Source organism: Musa acuminata, chromosome BXJ3-4, assembly GCF_036884655.1.
Source record: "Musa acuminata AAA Group cultivar baxijiao chromosome BXJ3-4, Cavendish_Baxijiao_AAA, whole genome shotgun sequence".
NCBI lineage: Eukaryota > Viridiplantae > Streptophyta > Magnoliopsida > Zingiberales > Musaceae > Musa > Musa acuminata.
In genome coordinates, this window is record NC_088352.1 from 9,417,859 (window position 1) to 9,431,395 (window position 13,537).

A 13,537-nucleotide genomic window follows, 5' to 3' on the forward strand; every position below is an offset into this window, starting at 1 on the left:
AAAGACTAAGCCTCTAAAATCATCATGTGTTCGTTTTCTCTAATCGAATGACTTCAAGACCTTGGAGTAAGTATGATCTTTCAATATTAAAATAATAAATTTTATCTTTGACTTCAGTATATTACAGAATCAAAATAATAAATTTAATCTTCAAAGTATACCTTCAATACATTCAGATATTTCTATCTTTGATGATTGATCTAAATTGATGGTGATATGATAAATATTTATCCCCAACATAACTGCAACATAATAAATAATAAGATATTAATTTAAAATAATAATTCAGAAAAATATTACATGTATATCCATACCATACCGTAGATGGAGCTCACAAAATGTTACATTATAAATTGGTAATATTATCCATAACCATATTATTCACCCATTTGAATTCACTTGAAAACCAATTGGAGCTTGCAAATTATATTATAAATTACTGGTAAAATAATTATTTGTTTCAAAAATCATGCATTAAAAATTATATAATTTAAAATAGACACACACAAAAAAAAAAAAGTCCATCCAAAATGTTTCCTTTTGAGGCAGGACGCATATCACTCTCAAGCTGAAGGTGGCGTCACCGCTTTACCTTCCTCCGCCTCTCACTCGCACTCTGAGACGAAGCAGCCATGTCTCTCCTCCCAACGCCTCCTCCTTCCCTTCGCACCATTCCGGCCACCTCCGCCGCCTCCTCCACCGTTGCCCTCCGCCCCGTCGTCATTCTTCCGGTTGAGCCCTCTCCGTGCTTGTGTTGAACTTGGGCCACCTGATGAGGTAATATGCGATCCCTTATTGACCTGTTTCGTGGTCTGCAGGGGCTGGGGAACAACACCGGGGACTACAAGGATATGGCCATGACGCTGAGAGAAGGGTACGGCATCCCCTCCGTGGTCGCCAGGGTCTCGCGCGTCGACTGGCTTCGCCATGCCGCCGCACTGCTCAGCCCCGGCTTCTGGAGGGGCAGTCTCCGCCCTCGGCCCCTAATCGATTGGTACTGTACCGTTCTCGCGGCCTTGACTCTGTTTACTGCAACGGCGGAGTGGCAGTCGGAACTCTCGGCTTCTTTCTTGCCGTCTCTGCGCACTAATTAGCTTGTCGTTGTCAGGTATCTTGAAAGAGTCGCCGAGGCTGTTCAAGAGGCTAAGCTGCATTTGGAAGATGGTAATCTCATCAGACATTGTGAAATTTCAGCTGAAATTTGATTGAATTGAAGCTGGTTGATAGTGTTCTGTGCGTTGTAGGCTAACCTGTTCTTTCCTAACAGACGCAAATCTTTCTGTCTTTCAATGATGATTTAATGTGTGAAATAGTATAAGATTCTGTTGGCAAGCTTCACAGAATCTGGATGGAGAGTTGGTTCTCCTAATATTTGGGTAAATTTGTTTGATTTCAGGATGAATTAAGCTCGAGGTTTTGGGTATCGTACCAGTTTCAATGATCTGGCTGGAGCGGTATGTACCAGTCGGTTCAGGTGTTTTGGAGAGGAGAAACCAGAGTAAAAGAGGAAGGGGCAGTGGAAGAAGAGGATGAAGGAGGAAGGAAGGAAGAAGAGGAGATAGTGGAGGAAGAGGAGTAGGAATTGGGAGGAAGAGGAAGGAGGAGAAGAGGTGTACTTGTGAGAAGTGGCACGGTGGAGGAAGAGGAGGAGGAAGAAAGAAGAGGAGATGGTGGAGGAACATGAGAGAGAAGCAGAAATATGATGAAGAGGAAGAGGAGAAGAGGGGTACACATAAGAAGTGATTAGGGCAAAGGTGGTGCATGGTGATGGTGTGTGACGAGGTCCTAGCATTCATGGGAAGCGGAGGTCACATTGAGAAGCATAGGTTGCAGCGTGCAATGTGCATGAGAAGCGATTAGGGTTAGGAAAGTTTCCTGTTTATATGAGCGGACTGAACCGCCTAAACCGGAGCGATCTGCATATGGATTGATGCTTAGACCGGTACATACCGCCCGTTTCATGATTTTTTATACAATTTTCTTTTGTTCTTATTTGTGTCCTAAGTGATTAGAGTTAAGCTCGAGTATCAAAGTTAGGATTTTCATGGAACACTACAAAATCTAGACCTCTCTTTCACATAGTATTTAAATCTGTCACTACTCTGGTTTTGAGGTCAAAGAACTTCTCAACCCATTTACAGTGTGAAAATTTTTTGCTGACAAGTTTCATACAATGCAGCTGTATAGTTGTTTTTACTGAACTTCTTGGTTGATCTTGTGGCATGCAAGGGAAAAGCTATCTGTTTCTCTTTACAAATTTCTTATATTGAATGTTAATTCCAACTTGCATATTGTTGTTGATAAGCTTGACATTGTCATTTGGCATTTTGTGGTTTGGTTTGGGACGATGAGAAGTAAAACTTTGTTTTTTAACATTATTTAGGTGGGAACATATCGCTTGTAGGTCACTCGGCAGGAGGATGGCTTGCACGTGTATACATGGAAGAATTTGGGATGTCGAGAATCTCTTTACTGCTAACTCTTGGATCCCCTCACTTGTATGCCCTCTTTGTGGTTATTTCACTAATTCACTCAAATGATAAATTTTATAGTTGTGGAAACTATTTTCTCGATACAACGTGATTCTAGTTTGTCTTCCTTTTTTTGTTTTATCAATGCAATATGATACTTGGGCTTTAATCCGTAAGTGATAATTTTTTTCAGGCCACCACCAAAGGGTTTGCCAGGAGTAATTGATCAAACCAGAGGCTTGCTGGATTATATTGAGAAAAATTGTGCACCAGCTGTTTATACACCAGAACTGAAATACATATGTATCGCTGGAAGGTATGTCCATCATTATTGCACAAATTTGGTGCATCTGAAATATATCATGTTCTCTTCATGAGTGATACGAGTTCACCACTAATACAACCTTCAAGATAATCTAACAAATTATGCAATGAGATGTGTATTTTTTTAGAACTTATGTTAGAACCCTTGTAGATTCTAAACTTAGGGTTGATCTCTTTAGGGGATCGGCCTCCTTGGAACTCTTAACTCTATAGGGGTTCCTCCCTTTAAGTTTGTTGCTCAAAGGCTGCAGAAAAAATTCATCTATTACCTATGAAAAGAGGAGGAATACATGGCTATTTATAGGGTTTCTAAACCCTAACTCCTAAGAGGACTTCTACTCAAGACTCCGACTTCTAACCAACTCCTAATATGACTCCTACTCAAGACTCATATTGCTTTACAACTCATAATTCTTCTCTAAGAAACAACCTCCTAACCCTAGTCGTCCTCTTCACCTCTTTAATAGGGGTCTGCTTAGGTAGGTTTTACATGAATGTCCCTCTCAATTAGGACTCTCCGAGCTAGAGTCCTAACAGACCCGCCCTCTTCAAATCAGCCTTGTCATCGAAGCTGACGATTCATGAATTTTGGGAATTTGATCTTCGAGTCGTCATAGTTCTCCCAAGTGGCATCTTCTGTTGGTAGGTTCGCCCACTGTATTAGCACTTCAGTAGTGGGTCGTCGTCGTCGAGTCACGATCCGTCGATCAATAATGGCACTTGGTTGGGTTTGGAGTTCTCCTTGGGTAGTCATATTTGGTGGGTGGCTTTGGGCTGTCTCCAAGCACCTATTTACAACTTTCGTCTGGCCGTCAGTTTGTGGGTGATTTGTCGTACTCCTTTTCAATTTAGTACCCTGCATATGGAATAACTTTGTCCAAAATCTACTTGTGAAAATGCAAGTAGAATTTGTCACAAGCACAATGCGTCCCTTATAGCGTAGTTCTTTTGAGTCCCAATTGTAATGAGCCACGAAGCTTGATGCTTCCACTAATTTTTTTGTGATCTTACTAGTCTCCGGATCTTCCTGTCATTCCCTTTTAATATCCTTAAGGAAGTCACTAGTCGAAAGTGAAATGGCCAAAACTTCAGCTTGCTTAGGTAGCCGTGAAAGCGCATCTGCAACAACATTCTCTTTCCCCTTTTTGTAAGTTATTTCATAATTATATCCAAGAAGCTTTGTTACCCATTTTTGCTGCTCGGGGGAAGATATCTTCTGCTCCAAGAAATATTTTAGGCTTTTATGGTCGGTCTTGATTTGAAAGCATCGCCCGATCAAGTACGATCTCCACCTCGTTGCTGCGTGTACAATGGCGAGCATCTTCTTATCATATGTTGATATGTTTTAATGGGAGGGAGACAATGTCTTGCTAGTATATGTGAGTGGTCGACCATCTTGCATGAAAACGTCTCCAATTCCGACTCCAGATGCATCGGCCTCAATGATGAAGGGTAGGCTGAAATCTGGTAGCGCTAGCACCGGCATCGTCGTCATGGTTGCCTTAAGTTTATTGAAGGCAGTGGAGGCTTTGCCCGACCATTGGAAGGTATCATTTTTAATTAGAGAAGTGAGTGGTGTACTAATATTTCCATAGTTTTTCATGAACTTGCGATTGTAGCCTGTTAAACCGAGAAAGCCACGTAGCGATTTTATGTTCCTCGGGGTTGGCCAGTTTTGCATTGCTTCTATTTTGGAGGGGTCCACCGTCACACCTTCCTCTGATATGATATGCCCAAGATATTTCACCTTTTGTTGAAAAAAGCAAAAATTCGTAGTGATCGTTGTGTGTTCGAAAGGCGGTTTTCGGTATGTCTTCTTCGCACACTCGTATTTGATGATACCCGGATCGAAGGTCCAGCTTTGTGAAGATTTGTGCTCCCTTTCATCTAGCAATTCATCTACTACTGGAATAGGGTATTTATCCTTGATGATTATACCATTGAGAGCTCGGTAATCAACCCATATTCGTCATGTTCCGTCCTTCTTACGTACAAGTAGCACCGGTGAAGAGTAGAGGCTGCAACTTGGCCGAATAACTCCTGTTTCGAGCATCTCTTTTACAATCCTTTCTATTTCATCCTTCTGGAGATGTAGATACTGATATGCAAGGTTTGCCGTACCGGACTGTACCGCCCGGTACGGGCGGTACGTACCGGTCCGACAGGCCAGCGGTACGCGGACCGCTCCGTACCGTACCGACACTGTAGCAGTGTACAGTACTGTAGCAGTGTACAGTACACTGTAGCAGTGTACAGTGCTCGGTACACGTGAGTGTACCGCTCGGTACACCTGGGTGTACCGAGCGGTATACCGTACCGTACCGGTACCGAGCCCGAGTCGAAACGCCGGTACGGTACGGTACGGCGAACCTTGCTGATATGGCCGAGTATTTTTTGGATCTTCAAGTTCTATTAGCTCTCCCTTAGTTTGCTGTTCAAGTTGTACCAAAAAGTCGCTGTATGTTTTATGCAAAACCTTCTCCATTTGTTGTGTGCTAATCATCGTTACATCGCCCTCACGTTTCCCGTGCAGTATCACTTGTTTCCCCTTATTGTAAAATTTCATAATTAGTTTCATAAAATTCCAAGAAATATCACCTAATGTCGTCAACCATTCGATTATGAGCATGGCCCCATGATCATCAAGAGGGAGGAGGAAAAAATATGCAATTATCTCTTGGTCCTGCAGCAATAGTTTCACTCGCGGGCGCCTACGATCATACTTCAAAATCCATCCGTCGGCGACCTTAACGTCAAATCTGCTGCAATTCTCGATAGGTAAGGCCATCTGGACATCAACCTTACTGTTTATGAAGTTATTAGTGCTGCCTGTGTCGATGAGAACAGTAATCTTGGTCCTGCAGCAACAGTTTCACTCGCGGGCGCCTACGATCATACTTCAAAATCCATCCGTCGGCGACCTTAACGTCAAATCTGCTGCAATTCTCGATAGGTAAGGCCATCTGGACATCAACCTTACTGTTTATGAAGTTATTAGTGCTGCCTGTGTCGATGAGAACAGTAATCAGTTGTTGTTTGAGAAGGCCTCCAATTTTCATCGTTTGCGGGTTTGAGTAGCCGGCTAGTGCATATACCGTAACTTCGGTCGATTGTGGCTCTTCTTCTGCATCTTCTTCTTTATGTTCAAGGCTCTCTTCTAGATGTTCAATGACCTCTTCTTCTACTGGTTCAATCATAAGAAGTCTCCCTTTACTACAGCGATGCTCACGGCTCCACGACTCTTCGCAATGTCAACATAACCCCTTCGCAGATCGCTCCCGAAGTTCTTCTCTTGTCAAACTTTTTAGTGCAGGGACTCGGTTGATAGTAGGAGGGTTGAGGGCTTCGATATTGCTGGTTGGGGAGCAACCCTAGTCCTCCGGGCTTCATGGTTCAATCGCTCCTCTTGAAATCGTGCGAAAGAGATGGTTGTCATAAGCGTGTACGGTTGTCACGCTTTAACTTCTCCCTGGATCTCCGGCTTCAAGTCCTCAATGAAGGTCCCCAATAGTTGTTTTTGAGACCAATCATGAGTTTGATTAGATAACCTTTCAAACCTAGTTTGGTACTCTTGAATGGTGGAGATTTGTCGGATCTTTGCTAGTTGTCCGTCAATGTTCTCGTAATCGGTTGGTTCGAAGCGGATCAACAGTCCTTCTTTGAATTGTCGCCATAAGAGGACTCCATGAGTGTGTTCAAACCAGTCAAACCACTGTATGACATCCCCTTCAAGATGTATAGCTGTAATTTTCACCATAGATGCATCTGCGGTTTTGTGGTACCAAAAGTATCGCTCCGCGCGTGAGATCCAACCAATTGGGTCTCCTTCTTCCTATCTAGGGAAGTCCACCCTCATGCGTGGATAGTTGGGGTCGATCATAGAGCCTCCCCTCTCTTCGGGCTTGGTGCGATTGGTTTGAACTCTCTTGTTGATGTGATTTCTTTGGGCTTGGCGATCGACCCAAACTGAGTTCGGTAAAGAGAGTTTGAATCTTCTCCTTCATTCGGGTCTCGAATGCTTCGAATTTAGCATTGATTACCTCTTCAAATGCCATAGTATATGCCTCCAAATCTGTAATGTTAAAATCTCTCTTTTGTTGTCGGGTTAAAGGCATGTATAGGTTGAGAGAAGTGATGGTCAAAAGGGTTGGTGGATTGGTGGATGTAGGCTGCGGTTTAGGCTTGTTTTGTGGCTATTTTGGGTGCAGTTTGAGGGTGTGGTTTGGTGGAGTTTTAGGGCTGTGGATGAAAGTTTTGGATCTGTGGTAGATGGCAGCAAAGGTTTGATAGAAATCAGTGAAAGTTGCTGCAAATATGTGCTGTCTTGTAAGAGCAGAATTGTCGTCGAAAAACAGCGATTTCTCGATGAAATTTCCATAAAAAACTTAGAGATTTGAGGAGGAAATTGACAGCAAAATCTCAGTTTATATGACAGCAAGGATGTCCATTTTAATCAAGAAAATTTCAGCAGTATAACAACAAGGAAATTGGTGCAAGTTACAATAGCAGAATTTTCATCGAAAAATTTCAGCGGTTTGCGATGAAAATTTGCAGCAACACAAAATCGTTTTTAGATATGAATTCCTCAATATATCAATATTAGATGGAAGCCAAGATGATCTATGAAGTGTATAAAAAATTTTGTTCAAAAAAGACTGCAAATAAATCGGTTAAGGCAACAATATGTGGCTGAAATTTTCTGCAGATTGGACGTAAAAGATCAGTGGTTTGCGTTAAAAATTTTTCGACGAAACATAAGGGAAATCCACTGTTATGAAGTGTCAAAGCTATTATAAAAATTTCATAGAGATTTGGACAGAAAAAACGTAGTAGCAAGATCAAACAAACTGTGCTATGCGGTTGGAATTTTACAGTGCAGATTTTCAAGTATAGCAGTTTAGACGTAAAAGATCAATGGTTTATATTGAGAATTTTTTGACAAAACCAAAGGGAAATCTGCTGTTAGGAAGTGTCAAAGCTATCATAAAAATTTCATAGAGATTTGGATAGAAAAAACACAGTAGTAAGATCAAACAGACTGTCCTATGCGGTTGAAATTCTGCGATGTATCTTTCGTCGTAAGCTTTACATGAATGTCCCTCTCAATTAGGACTCTCCTAGCTAGAGTCCTAACAACTTGGTAAGGTTTGGGTGTGCAATTGTTAATTTGAATACTGTTGTCTTCTGTTTCATATATTCTGCTACAAATGTTCATATTGGACTATAAATTGTCGACCATTCTAGTATGGTAGTCTTCATGGTGTTATATATGGAAAATGACAATTCCTGATCATAGATTTAAAATGATATTTATTTTATTTGAACGATTGATCAATTCCATCTTGCATATCATTTTCAGGCATACACCTATGTATCACTTGGTTCTTCTTTGCTCAAACAGATATTAGGCTTATTGGATAAGGTACGAGGAGTCTTGTGATATCACTAAGAGAAGTCCCACATGCGATGTGGGCTAGATGTAGTTTTATGTAATTACCTTCACCCTGAAGTGCAACTCCTTTAGAAGGATTAGAAAATTGACAGAATTTTGTTCAATAATATTTGACAGTGTGACAAATCATTAGATAAAAGAAAAATTATATGCTAGCATGGCTGCAAATAGCATTGGTTCTAACATATAAGGAGCTTCTGTTGCAAAAGATTTCTACTTTCCACAGGTATATCCAAGGAGCTCGTTTGTTTGGGAATTCGAACGACCCTTCTTATGATCCAATGCTTGTCGGTGAGGAGCTGAACAAGATCAAGTTGCCTGCAAAATACAGCAATGACAAGTCCCTCTCATCTGCACCAAGCTTACATGCTCGCTTTGTTGGTCAAAGTTATAAGCAGGTATACGGCATTCTTTTGATTAGCAGATAATTGGTTATCCTTTCATTGAAATGTTTCTTTGAAGCCCAACTTAAACCCATGCATCCAATGGAAACTCAAATTCTTTTCACCTGAAATTTGGATGACTAGGTATTTTACCAATGAGGAATCATCAAGCAATTCTCGCATCTATTCACAGATTTATATGCTTGCTCATTCATGTTCTGATTGCATGGTGGGTCAAAAGCAAAAGAAACCCCGACTCTGTAAATCAAGTTGGCAACCATTGCAGAAAAGAAGCTTAGCTGCAGATTGCTACATTTCAATTGATAGGTTGGGGTGGTTGTCATTCTTTCTTTCTGCCTATTTTCATTTTCCGTCATTTTTGCAGGTGTGCGGGCAAGCAGATGTTTGGGGAGACGGTGTTGTTCCGGAAGTGTCTGCTCATCTTGAAGGTGCTCTGAATATAAGCTTGGATGGTGTTTATCATTCTCCAGTTGGTTCTGATGGGACAATAAGACCATGGTTTGGTTCTGCATCTGTGCTCAAGAAATGGATCCATCACCTTTTGACGTGATGACAGGAAAAAGAAATTGTGTGTGCAGATTTCTATCGATAGCAATGTTCATCAGCAGTTGAACGACCATCGGAAAAAAAAAAAGCCTTCCTACAAATTCTGTGGATTGAGTGGTGACATTTGACCAGAATCAATAAATGAACATGAGTTTTCAATAGTAAGATGGATTCCTCAACTAGTAGGGGATTTGGCCCTACTTTCTTCTGCTCAATAAATCTTTTTCTTTAATGTTTTGATCATTATCCCCCCCCCCCAATATTATTTACGGTGTCACTAATCTTGTTCTTCTTATTAGCAATTGATGTAATCATTAACTCATTGTTCTTTGTTCAAACCTGTAATTTCTAAAAATTTTCAGCTTATTTTATTCCAGTTGCCGTTAATTTTACAACCGGTTTTCACCCCCATATTCCTATCACAATAGTTCTTTGATGGTAGAAAACTAAGACATGGGTTTGGCTCCCACAGTAGTCATTCATGTGTTCACATATTTCTATATTTCAATTGTCTATTTATCATATCATATTATACAATACTCTCTTCACATGCCACAAGATTAATTATATATATTTTTTTTAATTATTATTTTTAGTATTCTGATTCTTATATTTTTTATAAATTATATTAGAATTCCTATATTTACAAAAATAAAATAAAATATTATATATATATATATATAAATAATTTATAAAATAAAAAATAAAAAAATTTATTAAAACAATAATAATAAATATTTCACTTTTATAACTATAAAAATCTCAATATAATTTTTAAAAAATATAAATATTAAAAATAACTAATTATAAAAAACAATTTATATAATTAACCCCATAAAACATAACTTACAACCTTACTAACTTCAATTTTGTTTTCTTTATTCTTATCCTGATTCTAAGCAAGATAACAAAACAACTAAATTATAACCTTCAACCAATATGCTTGTGCACAGCTTTGCAAGCACGACTACAATGGCGCAAAAGAGTGAAATGCAATGACCAGCCAATGCACTAACATCTGAGTGAACTATAAAACAAGACAGAGTTACTACAGCATGACTAGAGTTCTCCCACAGCATATGCAAGAACACACTTAGAAAAGATGGGGAGTTCAAATTCTCCACTGCTACAAATAAAAGTCCTAAACACTGCTGACACCAACAAACGTAGATCAAACTGCGAACATGAAAGCAACAGCACGATTCCTTCGTTGATTTCATTTACGTTTGGGGAAATGAGAAGCTATCAGTCCTGAAATCTCAAGTATCTGAACCTTGTCTCTACCATCAAGTATACTCTTCAGCTTATCATCGCAGTGAATCTCCCTCTTGTTTGCTGGGTCCTGAATTGAATGATAAACCTAATTAGCAAAGAAACAGGACAACGGAATTAACCTAGTACATACGATACAGAACATATTTACAGCACAAATATGTAAACATGATACTAGGTTTTTACAAGGCTCGAACTATAACCATGACTGTAACCCTATTACCTAATACATACAGGCTTTCAAGTGCTAAACAAAGAAAGACTTCCAAACAAAATCCCAGCAGGTTAGCATGATTATTTTCTCAGATACTTTTATAAGATTACAGTTCATCTAACTAAAATCCTGTTCTCAGCATACTGCTTATATGACCATCTGAAGGTGCACCCAGCTTGCACTGCCCTCTTTTGATGGACTCATGTGGCCTCTGCAGTGAATTGAGACACACATCAACAATGTTCTTTTCATTTACAACTCCATAGTGTTAGTCGAGACACACCTTTTTCCCTACTGTATGACTAATATATTATATATATGGCAAAAATCACACGAAATCCCTAGTTAGTCCTGAAGAACCATGTGAAAACTCGATAACTACTAGTTTTGCTAGCTAAACGGAATATATAACATCAGAGCATAACGAATCCACTACTGTGATTTATTAAGCTAAAGTAAGATGCTTGCTGCATGGTTGTTTCCCATGATGAGGATGTTCAAAAACATTTAAAATGAATCATTATCGATTTATAATTCATAGTCTCAAAAAGTCTCCTAGAATCCCACCCTATGTATAACACCATTATAAGATTTGTAAATGAGTTCCCAAAAAACCAAAAGCTCATTGGATAAAAGCAAACATCTTGCTTCATCGATTACTATCGCAAGCAACATAGTGCTTTCTATGGTTGTCTTCACCTCAAACAACCTCACATCTCAACTAGACAATTTGCCACAACATTCTACACACAGCATTTATATCCTTCTTTTGTTGCTAGTTCGAACGGAAGGGGGAAATCATGAAAAGTAATGAAAAAGGGTGTCCACTCTTCTGAATGTTGTGTTGAAGCCATTATATGATGTAGCAGATGAATATAACATCCGAGCATGAATATTCCTGCACACATACTGTTGACATGAACATGCAACTCATTTTACTGGGAGAACTGCTGGTAACTTTGAAGGTACATAAAAAGGTGGATTGGTGTATAATAGACAATATTTGCCTTAAAAAGTGTACGGGACTCTTATTTTTAAGCCCTGCTGCATCCTAGCAGCTCAATCGACCACAGTTATGGAGCTTCTTCAAGGAATACAAACGCCAGTGACGAACATATGAAACGCAAGAGCATTAGTAGCACAAACAGACCCAAAGGAATAGCCGATGTAATACTTTTCTTGAGACAAACTTCGACCTATATAATGGCATTAATGAGCTCATAAACAACCCTAAATCATCCATTCTTTGAGGCAAATGAAACCATATCCTTCTCGACACAATATTGCCACAACCAACTACAGGAATATTGCAGATAGCAAACAAAGTGCCTTTGCAGAAGAACGGATAAGAGTAGAAGCCAATAGACAAGCCCAAAAGACGGTAAGAAGCATCAAACCCTGGGCAAAGCAAAGGGGAGGAAACGTTGATCGACAAGATTCGGACCTGAAGCTGGTTGAGCTTGATGTGCTCCCAGATCTTCTTAATGGCTACGTTACGCGAGATCTCGGAAGCGCCGACGAACTTCTGCAGGGCCGGGGAGATGGGGTGCGGCTTGAGGAAGCCGCTCTGCATCTTCTCGGCCGCCGGGGAGGCAGCCTCCGCCTTGGCCGCCACCATGAGGACCCTGCACCCACCAAAAACCCTAGACATGTCTCCCACTCTCACCTTGGAATCGATGCGCAGAATGGGGCAGAACTGAGGGTTTTGATTTCTCCCGTGCCTTCTTATAGCGAGGCGCTGCCTCACACCACGACTTAACTCACGTAAGCTACGCCGCTCGTTTCGCTTTCTCACGTACGCCACGACAGTGGATCGTGAGTAAAGTCGGCGGTAATTTTTGAATTCGAACACATCTGCTATACTGGCAATTAGCAACCCACTAATGAGGATTGAGCAAAAAATACAAAGATAATACTTGACATTCATATCGGTCTTAATATTATTTTTGGATGATTAAATCTGTTAACTAAAATTCTTTTATCTATAATTTGAATTATTTTCCATCGTGCATCGCATAAAATAATTTTGCCTTCATTTTTATATATGTGAGCCACGTCAGTCAATTGTAAACCGCCAAATGAGTGGATTCGGTGCGGTAGTTGTGGGCTCAATTCAGGCCCAAATCTGGTCTTTATTGGGCCAGATTTAGGAATTATTACGATAGATAATGAATGGATTAATAGATATAAAGAGAATTCTCTTACGCTATCATCTCATTTTCCTTAATCTATTATTAATATTTTATTTCTACTATTCAAGATAAACATTATGAGCATTAGTGGTGCAATTACATCATGAAGCAACATATTAATTATTGGTTAGATAAAATCATCAATACAAACACCCTGAATTAGTTCCAGTGGACAAATATTAAGATTGGATTATAATAGTTTGATGAGTGTATTATAATAGTTTTAACTTAAGCATTTTAATTAGTGATCGGACTAAATAAGAGATATTGGCCAATTAATTTAAATTGTTTATAGTTTAAAAAATATTTATTATTTTTTTAATGTCAAAATATTTATTTTTAGATTAAGATATATTATCCGAAGCTTTTAAGGGATTTTTCAATCCTCCTTAAAGGTTTCTTTAGATTTAAATACAAAGAAATTAATGTTTTATGTATTGCATACATGATATTTGATTCTTAGTATTAGGATTATGAATGTTATTTTCTCATTATAGTTTACCTTTTAATCTTATTTGGATTAAAATATACTATGAGTAGTTTCAAAAAGAAAAGAGAGTTTATTATGTAAATATGGATAATAAAATATTAATTTTATTATTCTTTTTATAAATATGGAATGTGACAAATTTCATGGTATCAAAGCAATGATTTTGAGGACA

General features: G+C 39.3%; 2 protein-coding genes across 3 annotated transcripts; one reads left to right on the top strand and one right to left on the bottom strand.

Moving 5' to 3' along the window:
- The first annotated feature begins 558 nt into the window (after positions 1-558).
- LOC103981273 (uncharacterized) lies at positions 559-9,434 on the top strand. Of its 2 annotated transcripts, none has more exons than XM_009397938.3 (7): positions 559-731; positions 819-994; positions 1,109-1,164; positions 2,384-2,498; positions 2,665-2,787; positions 8,474-8,645; positions 9,016-9,434. In XM_009397938.3, exons 1-7 carry the CDS (start codon positions 633-635, stop codon positions 9,199-9,201), a joined length of 927 nt encoding a protein of 308 aa, XP_009396213.2. In that variant the 5' UTR covers positions 559-632; the 3' UTR covers positions 9,202-9,434. The 2 variants fall into 2 exon arrangements, with proteins under 2 accessions (XP_009396213.2, XP_065003490.1); XM_065147418.1 differs by having other exon boundaries at positions 2,405-2,498.
- Positions 9,435-10,183: 749 nt separating this feature from the next.
- LOC135635866 (upstream activation factor subunit spp27-like) lies at positions 10,184-12,386 on the bottom strand. The gene is made up of 2 exons (XM_065147271.1): positions 12,128-12,386; positions 10,184-10,539 (listed from the first exon to the last, which is right to left on the bottom strand). The coding sequence occupies exons 1-2, from the start codon at positions 12,332-12,334 to the stop codon at positions 10,414-10,416; spliced, it is 333 nt and encodes a 110-aa protein (XP_065003343.1). The 5' UTR covers positions 12,335-12,386; the 3' UTR covers positions 10,184-10,413.
- Positions 12,387-13,537: the final 1,151 nt, after the last annotated feature.